Source organism: Condylura cristata, unplaced genomic scaffold (assembly GCF_000260355.1).
Source record: "Condylura cristata isolate star-nosed mole 26May11 unplaced genomic scaffold, ConCri1.0 scaffold00025, whole genome shotgun sequence".
NCBI classification, from domain to species: Eukaryota; Metazoa; Chordata; class Mammalia; order Eulipotyphla; family Talpidae; genus Condylura; species Condylura cristata.
This window is the reverse complement of record NW_004567126.1, coordinates 3,137,873-3,152,330: the sequence shown is the minus strand read 5'-3', so window position 1 is coordinate 3,152,330 and position 14,458 is coordinate 3,137,873. Positions and strand designations below refer to the sequence as shown.

At 41.1% G+C, this 14,458-nt stretch overlaps 1 protein-coding gene across 2 annotated transcripts in view; it reads left to right on the top strand.

Moving 5' to 3' along the window:
- PDGFD (platelet derived growth factor D) overlaps positions 1-14,458 on the top strand; it is a 239,484-nt gene that overhangs the window by 216,310 nt on the left and 8,716 nt on the right. For both annotated transcript variants that reach the window (XM_004689059.2, XM_004689060.2), the window contains exon 6: positions 11,443-11,657. In XM_004689059.2, the coding sequence (XP_004689116.1) occupies positions 11,443-11,657 (215 nt within the window). The remainder of the gene's footprint in view (positions 1-11,442; positions 11,658-14,458) is intronic.

Sequence of the window (14,458 nt, the reverse complement as noted above, 5' to 3'; positions counted from 1 at the left end):
ATATGCTCATGTTAGCAAATTTGCACGTAATTGGGTAAAAAATTAAGTGGATGTGCTAAAAACTATGTAATTGTCTCTGAATCACTGCATGACCAAGACAGTTCAACTGAAACTACCCTATGACTCTTTTATATCACACACCTTTGAACTTTGGAGGAATATATATTTATTTATGTTCAAAGCATGAAATTCAGCATCTCTAAATGCAAAGAATGATTGGTCCTAAGTGCTGCTAGAATAAGCATTAAATGAAAGAGATTGAGAGATGAGGCATCGCTATGGAGATTAACACTGAGACCTGTTCTTTTACTTGAAAAAAAATGTGACTTTCCTGAATGATAGTTTAGTGTATTTTCCATAAAAGATTCCAACACATAATAGCAAGTGAAAACCTGTTTTCATAGTGTTGTATAGTATTTCATAGTGTTGTAATTAAAAATAAATATAAATGTTAGGATACTCTGTATTAATAGTTTTGAACTACAGTTATATCAAATAAAACTACATTATTCTCCAAAGAGTTGCCATTTTTAATGAGATGACAGAGTCAACATGCATTCCTCTTTTAAAAAATCGGTATTTTAATTCAATGATAATTAATAATAACATTATTTATTTAATACTGATTATTAGTAGAGTGTAGTAGATGCATTGTATAGCACACTCATTAATGTGGAAGAAGATATTAACAGGTAGGAAAGTTTGAACATATTTCAGAAACAAGGAAACAAGCTAAAGTTACTCCCCACAACTTGGATGCTTGCAACTTTTTCTGCCTATTTGACATCTCAGTAAGAATTTACAAAATGTCCTTCGTTGACAATAGTGACAAATCATATGAGTCAGTCTTGAGGGGGATCAGCCTCTATAAATTAAAGAGTGCTGGGGACACTTTTTTTCTAATTTCTAGGGTTGACTTCACCCAGTTTCCCAACCATGTAGTATGTACCAAGTAAACCTCTTTAAAAAAAAAAAAAAAGATTGGGCCCTCCCTGGTGGCGCAGCGGGCTAAAGCACTGCACTAAGAAACTAAAGCCACTTCCGCATGAGTTCGATTCCCGCCTGCCCCGGAGGCGACCACATAGCGAGGCAGACCTCTCCTGACCCGCCCGCTGCTCCCCTCAGCAGTGTATTTCGTCGATCTGCCTGTTCTGCTCCCCACTCTGTCTCTGTTGAATCCTCTCACCCTCTGCATCTCTGGCCTGTACCCCAGTTCTGTACGAATAAATACATCTTTAAAAAAAAAAAAAAGATTTATTTATTTGTGCATACAGAACTTGGGTACAGGCCAGAGGTGCAGGGGCAGTGAGAGGATTCACCAGAGCAAGTTATTTGGGGAGCAGAACAGGCAGATCAACAAAGTACACTGCTGAGGGGACAGCGGGTGGGTCAGTAGAGGTCTGCCGCCTTGTGGATCACCTCCGGGGAAAACAGGTATCAAACTCATGTGGAAGTGGCTTTAGCTTCTTAGTGCTGTTTAACCCACCATGGAAGGTGTAAATCTCTTTTATCAATATTAAAACTGTTTACCCTACATATGACAGGATGCAAAGAAAGAATATTATAATGGAGAGAGCATAAACTTTGGAGTCAAGTTGGCTTGATCCTAAGAATAATGACATTAAAGAAGTCCCTTTGAGATCCCTGAGCATTTATTTTTCTGCATGTAATAAAAGGACTCTAGCTATTACCAATTTGCAAAGTTGTATTAAGTGACTAAAAGCAGAACATTTAATACTTGGTGGGCCTTCTATATATACTACTATTATAACTTGAATATAAAATGCTGCACAGAACCAAGATATCTCTAAAAGATCTCAAAATAATCCTCAGTAGTCTGGAATGCCTCATACAGAGTTCCCAAATGTTGTCAGATTTAGCTATCTGTAGAATCAGTACAATCATTAAAGTTTATAAAGTAATCTCCAAGTACTCAACTTTTCTGATACTGTTTACTCAAAAAATCTCTGGCACGGTTTTGCTTGCTTGGATATCTCCTTTGCAAAGCTTTTATAAAAGACTTTAGCCACTGTTTATGACCCAAGTTATTTGTATCTATATTCCACATTCACGCAGTTCACCAACAAAGCATTCATAGAAAACTGCATTGCTCCTCGTGTTGTCTGTGTCTACAAGGGCACATACATAGAGAGTTGGAAGCAAATCTCATCAGAGAGGAAAAGACCTTTCTCCTTATTTTCTCTCCTAGTGTCTATGCAACCTCTGCTTTTCTCCTGGATGAGGTTGTTTATTGTGAATCTCTTACCCCACTCTCACCCCCAAAGTTACTCCTCCATTATAGGTGTATGATTCAAATACAAATTAATTATAAAACTCCCCTTGGCAGTGGAAAGCCTTAGTTAACTGTAGTGTCTCTGTAGATGAATGTACATTTTCCACAGCAATTATTCTTGTTCTAAAGGAATTAGTTTTCCTGCTACTTCCTGTGCCCCTGTTTCCTGACAGCAGCTTTTGCTCTGTACCTCCCATGGACATAAGGTGATAGCACATTCTTTCTAGAACACAGACTCTTGAAAAACTACTTGTTCTGGGAGATCTAACAACTCCTAAATATCTTTCCAGGCAAAGGACCATGCTGACCTCTGTGAAATTAGAAACTGAACACAGGTCATCATTGCCAATGATGTGAAAATTCAAATAGCATAACTTTTTTGCCTTGGTGAGCATTAGTGATAGAATTCAGTCACTTCTGCTGTTAGGTGGTTCTAGTCTGCACCTGCCCTCATTGATCTGTTTTACTCATTTCAACAATAACACTAGACATATTTATTGAGAGCTGGCATTTGGACCTATGTTCCAAAAACTATTCACTTATTCAATCTTAGAGAATTTCTTAGCCACAGAATACTGCTATCTTCATGTTACATAGTTAAAACAAACAGGTTCTGAAAAGGTCTGTGACAGCACAAAGTGGAAGGCTATGATGTGGCTCAAGGGAGTTAGCTGCAAAGCCCAAGCTGAAGGAGGGGTTCAGTGGTACTTCAAGCTCAGACAAACACAGTCTACTCAACAACAAAAAGAGATATTGGAAAGATCTCCTGATTCTTAAATCTCCTACCTTTTCCATTTGATAGGTGTGCATCCCATGCCTCCACCAGGTTGTGAATTTCTAGAGTGCAGGGAATTGGTGTCAGCTGCTTTCATGCTTAAGTCGGTGTCTGGAGAATACATCAAGTCATCATTCTCCAGCATGTATTTGTCAAGAGCCTCCTATATGTCCAATGCAGGAGAATCACCTCACTCTGCATCTCAGTCTCCTCATCTGTCAGGGGAAATAGTCATCTTCAAGATGGGCATTTGCTATGGGAATCCAATTAAGACTTGAGTCTGATGAAGTGTCTTACAACCATGCCTATAAATGCAAGTTATAAGTGTTTCTGTTCTTTAAAATTAAACCAACAAACGGAGTCATGAAATTCACCATTCAAGTTTAAAATATCCTGATAGCCCTCATCGAAAGTTATAGTAAGTAACTTCATTTCACATTTATATGCACTCCCAAATTAGAACTGAAATGTGAAAACAGTTTTTGCAATTATATGCTGACAGATAGGAAAAAAGAATCTGAAAAATAGTGTCAATGAAAGTGAACAGACTCCTCCTAGGGAATTTATGAACCACAGCTGAGAGCCTACTTGCCTGATTCAAAAACACTGTCACTATTCATATATATTCCCCTTACCTCTCACCCCTGCATAAAGCATCATAAATCTAGTGTTTAAAAAAAAATCAAGTAAAAAATTTAGCACTTTACACAACAGCTTGTGGCACTGTCTCTGTTTGGCAGAGTACATGTTTCTGATTTTTTCGAGATGTATATGGGAGAGCCGGACTCTCACACCAGGCCTCCCCGTGGGAGGCCACTTCTACAAGCTGTGGGTTTTGGAGCCAATAGCCTCCCATTCTCACAGTGCATCCTTGATAGAGTGGCTCTAGAGCCTTAGTTTCCAAATTCTAGCCTAACCCTTCATCCTGCTCCACACCCTGGCTAGCCTTAAGCATCGAACAAGTCAGCACAGGAGATGATATTCTGCACATTCTTTAGAAGATCTTTAGAGTGGTTTCTTGATTTTAGGAAAAGAAAAATTAGTAGAATCATCAGTGGTTTGATTCACTCAGGTGGTGGTTCCTGAATACCTAATCCTTTCAAAGAAAAAATGGGGTTGCAGCCCTCCCTTGTGGCTCAATGGGTTAAAACACAGAACTGAAGCTGGCCACAGTCACTGCAGTGCCAAGTTCGATTCCCGTTCAGGGAGCTGACCCACTTTGCACAGTAGACCTCTCCTGATCCGCCCACTGCTCCCCTCAGCAGTGTATTTTAGTTGATCTGCCTGTTCTGCTCCCCACTCTGTCTCTGGTGAATCCTCTCACTGCCTCTGCACCTCTGGCCTGTACCTCAGTTCTGTATGCATAAGTAAATCTTAAAAAAAAAAAATTGGGGTCGATTAGTAGGACTCCAAATGAATTACTCTTTCTATTCATGACTTCAGGTTGATGGAAAACCATTCACAGAGAAAATAGTTATTTAAAGAAAATCAGAAACACTAGTCATAGCGTTAACCAGTTTTGATTGTTACTGGTAGATGTAATTAGCTATTTCAAATATCCTGAAATGACCCATGTGCTTAGGTGACCAAGATGCGTTGTTTTGTGTGTATGAATATGAATGTGAGTGTGTGTGTGTGTGCGTGTGTGTGTGAAATTGTGACTTTGTTTATATGTATGTGGACATATGTGTGTGAGTATGTGAGTGAGAGTGTGTGTTGGGCATTGTCCTATTATCTTGCTTTCAATGCTAATACTAAGGGGTTTTAGAAATGTAGAATTAAATGAACCACTTTTGGTTCTCTACTAGGGTAAAACATGAAAAGAGAGGGCTAAAAGAGGATTAACTCTGCTTCCAAACACAGCCTAGTAGACTTAGAGAAAGAAAAGGGGTTTGAGCAGAGGTAGCTTGAATGTGCCTTTTGACTTGAGTCTCTGAAGATTGAAATGATATAACCAACTGAAAAGCCAAGGAGGTAAAATCAAATGACAGTGTGGTGTTGGGGAGTGGGGGGAAACAAAAACAAAAAACATGGCACCATTTACAATAACCTAGCTATGGAAACAGTCTAAGTGCCCATGGACAGATGAGTAGATTAAATGTGGTCTGTGCATAATGGAATAAAAAAGATGAAATCTTTACATGAATGATAACCTAGAAGGACCTTGAGGGGATTATGCTAAATGAAATTATTCAGAAGAAGAAAGACAAATACCAAAGGTGAAAAAAAAATCCCTAGAAATCTCATTGCAGAACTGAAGCTACCAGAGAGGGAGAGGAACAGGAAGTGAGGAACTAAAAGGGGAGGGTGCCCCATGGACTCTGGTGAAGATAATGGGTGTGCTTGGTGGTGGGTATGGTGTTGTGGTATACCTCTGAAGAGGTGTGAACCTGTACCCCTAAATTATATACAGTATTATAATTCAGTGTTTACCTCAGTAAGAAAATTATTTAATGTGAAAATAAATTATTTTTTTAGAAAGCATGGCCCAATCTTACCCATGTGTTCTTCTCATGGCATTACCATGTGCTAATTTACAGTAATAGCTGCTAATGTGTACCTGCTAAATAGTAAGAAAGAATGTCAGCCTGTAAAGAGTTGGGTTAGTTGTGATGAAATGATTACCATCTGTCTCTAGAAACATGAAAAAGCTTCCTGCAACTCTAGCAGACTCAGAAAGATCAAGACAGAAAAGTTGGCGACATTATCACAGACAATGGACAGCAGCACAGTAAAGCCAGCCATTAAACTTGACACCTTGACAATGACCCTTGGAAATCATCCTCCGTGGAACCAAACAACCGGGGACTTAACATGCACAGAGAAGGAAAAAAAAAAAAAAACACTATTTTCCCACATCCAACTAAGACGATTATCTTATTTCACACTGGTCTTTTGAATTCATGAAAAAATTGAAATGATCAATTTGGAAAAAGACTTTTAAAATTTTACCTTAAGCTGATCACCATCATTTTTGCCAAATTAGTGAAATGTAACATCTACTCTAATTGCTGTCCAGAAAGACTTTTGAGAATTCTAGCATTTGCCCTTCTGAGGACTAACTATCAGAAAGAAAACCCTCTAATAGGTTTTTGTGACAAAGGTGTTTGTTGGTACTGGACCCCAAGCATCTTCACGTCAAGCAGTTATGTTGCAAATATTGCTGCTGTAAACCTTTTTATTCTATAGCTAACTGGGCATAGAACAATTTTCCCATAAAAGACAAGAGTATGAAAAATGAGAGAGGGACATCTAAAGAATATCTGAAATGTGAAATGTTAATAAAATTAAGACTTTTTTCATGTCCATATAGATAACTGGCAATACTGAGCAAAGTACTGATCTTCTTTTGCAGATTGTAGCTGAGTACTTATCTTGCAAGTCTCTCATTCGTTCATTATACTGTACATCTTTTTTTTTTTTCTTTGTTTATTGTTTTTTTGGTGACCAGACTTCCTGGAAGTGAAATCAAAGTGGAAAGCAGAAAAATGAAACCAAATGATCAGATGGTTCTTTCTCCTTTTATGACCAGGTGTTTGGTGACACAAATGTTTGCAGTTGTGCAAAGGTGCCACTAGAAAATTTGTGCAGTGAAACTCAGACAGGTGGAAAGACTCAGGTAGGTGAAGGCAAGATGGAGTTCCAGGAGAAAGGAGGAAAAATGAAGAGCATGTATTGGCAAAAGCCCCTCTGGTTCAAGTGCAAAACATAAATCTCATTTATTACTCAATAACAGGGGATGTAGGCTGTAGCAATTCCTTGTTGATTACCGGAACATCATGTATGTTTCCTGTAGGAGCCTGTGAATAAGTGTGTGTGCACAGGGCGTGTGAGGGGCGTTAGTCTCTGCAGCATCTTGGTCACCTAGGAATCTGAGTGGCAGCTAGGTTGCTCTCCCTCCTCAGACAGGGGCACGTAGGAACCTAGCACCTAGAAACCCACATCTTTTGTACAGGGCTGCCTCTAGTTGGAAGGCTCCATGAAAGCTTCTCTTTGCACCCGCCTGCAGACACTCAGACTGGTGCTCATCTGCACAGGTGACTGCAGAAATCTGGGCTCATGTCCCAGCTGTGCCACAGACTGGCTGTGTGGCTGTGGCTGAGTCTTTTTCTTAAACTCTCAAAGGTTTGCTTTCCTTTCAAGAGTGAAAGTGTGAGTATTGATGGGAAGTGATCCATAGCATTTAGGAGTATTTCGTGCAATGGTATATGAGAAGAACTTTTCACATTGCCTGGTCTTAGTAATATAGATGACCAGGATCAAAAACACCAGGCTGACTCTCCTTCCAGCCCTGTCCTGCACCAGGGTGTGAATGCACCCATGAACCACTACTTTGTAAACACACACCTCACACACCATGTCAGGTCCCAACTATGCAGCCCAACTGTGACTTTGTGGCTGAGTTGCGCTGGGATGCTCTGATGCAGAAAGAAGGATGCTGCTCCCATGTTTGATGAACATGTTTGAAAGAAGCCTTTGAGGACAGAGAAGCCTTCTTAGCCTTTCCACAGTTGTCAGTACAGAGCCTAAAAAATGGTGTTGAAGATCTATGAAAAGGAAACGCTCAAATTCAAAAGGTCAGCAAGAGAGGTTAGAACGGATGTACCCCAGGGGGAAATAGGGAAATGAGATGATAAGAGGCCTTTGAGCTATATTTGGCATGACCTTGCTGCTTCAGAATGTTCCACCATGAAGAATGAAGCAGACAGGAAGGAACAGTGCTAAAGCCTTGTCTTAGGCTTGTGCAGCGTGGCTTGCTTCTCTCCCCTTCACACCCAGCGGAGCCTGAAAGCCTCAGTGCCTCCCCGCCTCTGTCTGGCTCCCTGCCTTGTCAGTTTTCTCTGTGAAAACCCAGCAATACCTACAGAAAGTCTGGAACCGTGCTCTTAAGGGACTTGCATCCAGTCAGGATCCTTTTATTCTCATTCTAAATCAAGTGCCCAGTGGCTTCCACCCCCACACCCCATCCCCCAAGAAGCTGGGCCCCTGGATTCCACAGCAGATACCCGTGGCTACAGTTCTCAGTACATCAGTGCACTAATGCATACAACATGAAGCACGGTAAACCTCTTTGTGCTGCCCAGGTAGTGGAAGTCACCAGAGTTCTGCAGTGAAACAGAAATGGGGAGAGTTTTGTGAGGCCCGCATGCCTGTCCTGCATTTCGAAGGGCACGCTGGGGTTTTTCCATAGCCCCATGGGAAGGCCCCCTGTTGTTTGATGTAGGTCTATCCTGAAGATAAAAATGTAGGCTTCCGCCATCCCATCTTAGTCATGCATCCTACAGAAATGCACCACACTACCACAGGAGACAGTCTTCTCCCTTCAGCTCCTGCGTTAACACTGCCTGTCCTAAACCCCTTTCTGCTTAAGGTGGCAAGGCTGTGGAGCAGAAAGGAGAAGGGTTCAATTATAGTTTTCTCACTACTGATCTTAGATGAATAGTACCTCAAAAAGGTGGGGACACGGGGACAGTGACATGTAGTCCTATGTGTAAGCTGCCTCGGAGAGCAGAACTGGAGTCATTTAATATCTGCCCCTCCCTACCCCCCGCATCTGCCTCCTCTTATATCTAAACGCCATCCTGCCAATAATAACTCCTTCTCCTCAGTACTACACAAAATATATTCCCTTTATCACCAATGGATTTGGCCCTTTGCCTCATCCCTGTCCACTAGCCCAGTAATGCTCAGGCCGGCAGGCATCAGTATTTGTCTCAAGGTGACACTTGTAATGGATGATGGCTGCACTTCTGAATCCATTTATGTAATCCTTCCTGCTTTGCTTGCAGTTATTTTCAGGACTTTAGCAGCAATAAAATGGTTCCTTTCTCAAGACAGAGTTCATTCAATTTAAATCTGGATTGATTATAGCTAAACTTATAGCATGCCTTTATACAGGAGGGGGAAAAAAACAGCAATGAATTATGCAGAGTAATTATTTAGCATTTATTCAGCTTCCACAGCATCCTGGACTCGGCACATACTACTAGTTGGGGAAATAACCCTGCCCTTGAGACTCAAGAATAGTCACCCTGTCTTGAGCAGGAGAGCAACTCGGTGCCACTTAGTGACCACTCGGCCATTCTTTCAGCAGGGGTCATGGGATTGGAGACTCTTCACCCAGTCTTGCTGTCTTTGCCTCTGCTTTCCCTAAGGTGCATTCTCTTGACAGTGATCTTGACCTTTGGCCTCTGTCCAGAGGAGTCCTCCTTGCTGCTCCCCAATGAGTTTTGATTTGAAATTTATCTCAAATTTTTATCCAGGGGAGACCTGGAGATACCTACTAATATTATAGGCTTCCTCCTGGGTGGCCTGAGGGGACCAAAAGGGGACTGGACAACAGGTCACACAGGTGCAAATAGCAGACTTGCTTCTAATTGCCCTCTAGGAGAAGCCAGTCTCCTTTGTGCTCACGACCAGAAGGTTTGAATGCCAAGTGAATGAGTGATTAGATGCATTTTGAGAGCCCTAATTAAAATGTAATCTGTGTAATGCAATAATACACATTTAATTGAGTAAATATTTCTAACTTAAATGTGAAAATTTAAAGTGATGCTCTTAACTCATACAAGTACTGCTAAAACCGCCCCTTGTAATCATTTATATAGTGTAATGGCCAAAGAGAAAAATAGAGGAGAAAGACCTGAATTTCTTTTTCTTTTGCTTTTTCACCATTGGATTTTAAAAAGAAAAATGAATGAAAAAGAAAAATAAATCAAGATGAATAATAACCCACATTAACTAAATGCCAGACATACTGCAATCAGTTTTTCAAACAGTGCTGTAAAAGAGGCAAAGTTAAACTCATCACATTTTTGTAGCTTAGGAGCAGAAGTTTTAGAGTTGCTGAATATGGCCCTCCCTGGTGGCAAAACAGGTTAAATTGCAGCACTGTGAAGCCGACTGCAGCCACTGAAGCATGAGTTGGATCCCTGGCCAGGAAGGTGACCCACATGGCACAGCAGACATCACCTGTCCTGCCTGCTGCTCCCCTCAGGGGTGTATTTCTGGTAGCTCTGCCTGTCTGTTCCCTGCTTTGTCTCTGGTGAATCGTCTCACATCCTGCACTCTAGGCGGTACCCCAGTTCTTGTATGCAAAAATAAGTAAATCTTGGCCCTCCCTGATGGCGCAGCAGGTTAAAGCACAGCACTGAGAAGCTAAAGCCACTTCCGCATGAGTTCAATTCACGCCAGCCCTGGAGGTGACCACATGGCGTGGCAGACCTCTCCTGACCCGCTAGCTGCTCCCCTCAGCAGTGGACTTCGTCGATCTGCCTGTTCTGTTCCCCACTCTGTCTCTGGTGAAGCCACTCACACCCCTGAGCCTCTGGCCTGTACCCCAGTTCTGTATGCACAAATAAATAAATCTTAAAAAAAAAAAAAGAATCTTAAAAAAACATCTGGGCCCTCCCTAGTGGCGCAGCGGGTTAAAGCACTGCACTAAGAAGCTAAAACCACTTCAGCATGAGTTCGATCCCCGCCTTCCCCAGAGGAGATCCACATGGTGCGGCAGACCTCTCCTGACCCATCCTCTGCTCCCCTCAGCAGTATACTTTGTCCATCTGCCTGTTCTGCTCCCCATTCTGTCTCTGGTGAAACCTCTCGCCGCCCCTGAGCCTCTGGCCTGTACCCCAGTTCTATATGCACAAATAAATAAATCTTTTTTTAAAAATCTGCTGAACTTTCCAACTAAACAGAGGCAAATCCAAAAAACGGCAGCTGAGCCTTGCTGCAAAGCCAAGCATATAACTGCTGTAACTGTCCTGCCTGCACAGATAGTTCAGACTCACAATTCCCAAATCCCAGTTCTTTTGACATTTCAGTTCACCTTGGATTGAAAATGAAGCCCAAACCTTTTTCTTTCTCACATTTACTTGTAAAAAGCTATTATCAGTTAAATATGTTTGAGTGATTGTCTCTAATGTTAACCCAATCTAATTCAAATTTTATTTAGGAAATGGATGAGAGTCCAGATTTTTTAGAATCACGCAGCAATTTATTTTTTTTTTAAGGTAAAGGCAATTATTTTAAATTACTAAATATTTCATTTTCATTCTGTAGACTGAAAATGGTTTTGGTTTGTTTTTTTTTTTGTATTGTAAAAAGGTATAAAGACAAGGAAATTTGAGCCAATATATAGATTTGACTGTTTTGGGTTCTTTTGTTTTTGTTTTCATTTTGCTATTGTTTATTTTTGAGAGGCAAATAGCATTAAACACCTTTGGTGTTTGGGGTAGTAACTTGAGAGTTCAAGACAGTCAGCCTGGACTAAGGTTGGCCTCAAAGAATCTTCCTACCTCACTCCCCTCAAATACACGCTGAATGTTTTTACAATTATGGATTCACTCACACAGAGTGTGTGTGTTTCTTACAGTTGACCTGGACCGGCTCAATGATGATGTCAAACGTTACAGCTGCACTCCCAGGAATTACTCTGTCAACTTGAGAGAGGAGCTGAGGCTGTCCAACGTGGTCTTCTTTCCACGTTGTCTCCTCGTGCAGCGCTGTGGAGGCAACTGTGGCTGTGGGACTGTCAACTGGAAGTCCTGCACGTGCAATTCAGGAAAAACTGTGAAAAAGTACCATGAGGTATGTATGTTATCATCAGATTTCTGTAGCAGTGCTACATTTAGCCCTTTTCAGCTGCAAAAATCCTGTCATCTGTAAGATGTTGAAAGATTTAGCTGCTGCATACAGTTGTTCAGGTTGTTCAGTGCACAAGGGGATCCAGCCAGGTGATGATTGGCAGCTAAAATTATACTCATGCTAAACTCAGTCAAGCCAAGTGTTAGGGAAGGGGCTGAGTGTTTCCTGAGGCACTCTTTTTCTAGTCCCCATTGTACAACTATGAGTCAATATTAATCTTAGCTCTTATTTGACCTCTTTGTAAAATTATGATGGTATTCCCATATGGAATATGGAAGCATACATAGATAGATAGATAGATAGATAGATAGATAGATAGATAGATAGATAGATAGATAGATAGATAGATAGATACAGATATAGATTACATATCGATATATCGCAGAATATGACTGCAAAACCCAGATTGCTTTAAGAAAATGCTAAGAAACAAGTTTACGTCAAGTCATTTAAAAAATTAAGCAGATGGGGCTCTCCCTGGTGGTGCAACGAATTAAAGCACTGCATTATGAAGCTCTCTGAAGCCACTGCAGCACAAGTTTGATCCCTGGCCAGGGAGGTTACCCACATGGCAATACAGACCTCTCCTGTCCCACCTGCTGCTCCCCTCAGCATTGTGTTTCAGTAGATCTTCCTGTTCTGCTCCCCTCTCTCTCTCTCTGGTGAATCCTCTCACCTACCACCCCTCTGGCCTGTACCCCAGTTCTGTAAGCATAAATAAATAAATCTTTTTTTAAAATGTAATAGAATGAAGGTAACAAACTATAACTTGTCAGAGAATATCCATTTTTGGAGATTTCTTCCACTCTAGACATGAAATCATTTTTCTTCAAGGATATGTTCCAAAACTCAGTCCTACCTGAAAAATGAGCTCTCAAAATATGTAACAATAAACAAACAAACAAAAAACATACAAAGCTCTAAGAGGAGTAAACTTTAAGGAGAGAGTTTACTAATGATAATAGCAAACATGAGCCTTTCCTGAGTCCCAGATCTATTGGAAGTCATTACTAGTTCACTTAGCAGTTTCTCAATGGGGCTGTAAGGGGAAGGGTGCTATTTTTACTTTCTTTTTATAGGTGAGTAAATTGAGGCCTAAGAGGATCAGTAAGTGGACCACTGAGACACAATCAATAAATCACAGAGCCAGGACTTAAACACTGATCAACTGGTCCCCAAGTCTGTGTTCTTATCATTAGATCATCAGGATCTAATTTCACTGATAGAGCACTTCAAAGATAGAGCACTTCACTGAGCATTAAAGGAAATGTGGACTTCGTGCCTTTGCTTTCTGTTGCTGGGAGCATTTGCAAAGCACCAGGGTTATGACACTCAGTCTTCCACATGTGAAAGGGGACTGAGAGAGGATGGCAAGTAACCCCTTACAGGGTACTTCTGGGGACCAAATAAAATAGTGCCTGTGAAAGGCATTTTGTAAAATGTAAGACAATATCCAGAAATAAGTTTTAAACTATAAACTAAGTGATAAAGCTAACTTTATTAGGAATCACTGTTGTTTTACATCAGTAGCCACCAAAATAGAGTTAAAGTGGTTCTCCTGAAATAAAATTTCCAGCTTTGAAGACCATTCTTTTTTCATTCCTGAAAACAATTAAACAAGAATAATGAGTTAGGAGGTGGCCCCTGAGCTCTAAATAACAAGAGATACGTCATAGCTGGTATTTTCAACTTGGAATTGTAGGAAGCCATGGCTAACCTTAGGTGGGGGGCACATTATTTTAGACCAACGTAACTTACATTTTCTTAGTAAGAAGGATATCTTACTCCACCCCACCATTTCCAAAGGGGGGAAAATGTTGTCATACCCGGAGAATGCGGTTGCGTGTGTTCATTGTGTGTTGTTTTTTTCAGTGACCCAATGAACTCCAGTTTGGACTCTGGCCTGCACATCTCAGAACCTGAGTTGTGTGACCTTAGTCAAACCCTGAGTCTCAAAGCAGAATGCGGTAACAATCAGGTTAGAGTTAAAATAACCTCTAAGCAGCAGGGTCTCTGGCCTTAAGAGTGACAAATTACATGACATTCACGCTGAGGCCTTGAATGTATTTAGTTTATTTTCCTCTTGCCTGGACACAGATAGCTGACTGTGGAAATGGTAGGGTTAAACTTACGCCCCCTTCCCCCCCTCCCCCAGGGTTCTTTCCTTTACCAGATAGTTAATTCTGAAGACCTCCTAAGGACCCTTCCAATAGTTCCTTACTTTTTCATTCACAGTAGCTGTTTCTGTAAACTTCTATTGCAGATGAATACCTACAAGGGGAAGATCTCATCTCTCTGTTCAGTCACTTGAGTCAGACTAACATGTTTTCTCTTTTGGAAACTGCTGTCTAAAGCATCTCTTTGAAACATGTGTCATAACACTTTTGCTGCTAGGTGTCTGCACAGCTTTATACAAAATCACTGGGCCAAGTGCAGGACAAAAGTCCCAAGCCACATCCAGAGCCTGGTCAATCAATCATCCGTCACGTTTCCCGAGACCCTAAAAGATCTTAAAATGTGTCATTGTCATCCTTCTGCAGGTGCCCTCGGGAAGAGCAAGGGGCTTGTTCCACTCCCAGAAATTGGGGTTCTTCATGCTCTAGCTCACCAGGGAAAAATCCTCATCCTCTACTTAGGCCTGTGTCTGTATTATTCTCAATATTATGTATATACAATATGCCCTTGACACTAGTAATAATAGCTAGAATTTCTCTAAGGCACAGAGGGTTGAAAGTTAATAGCTT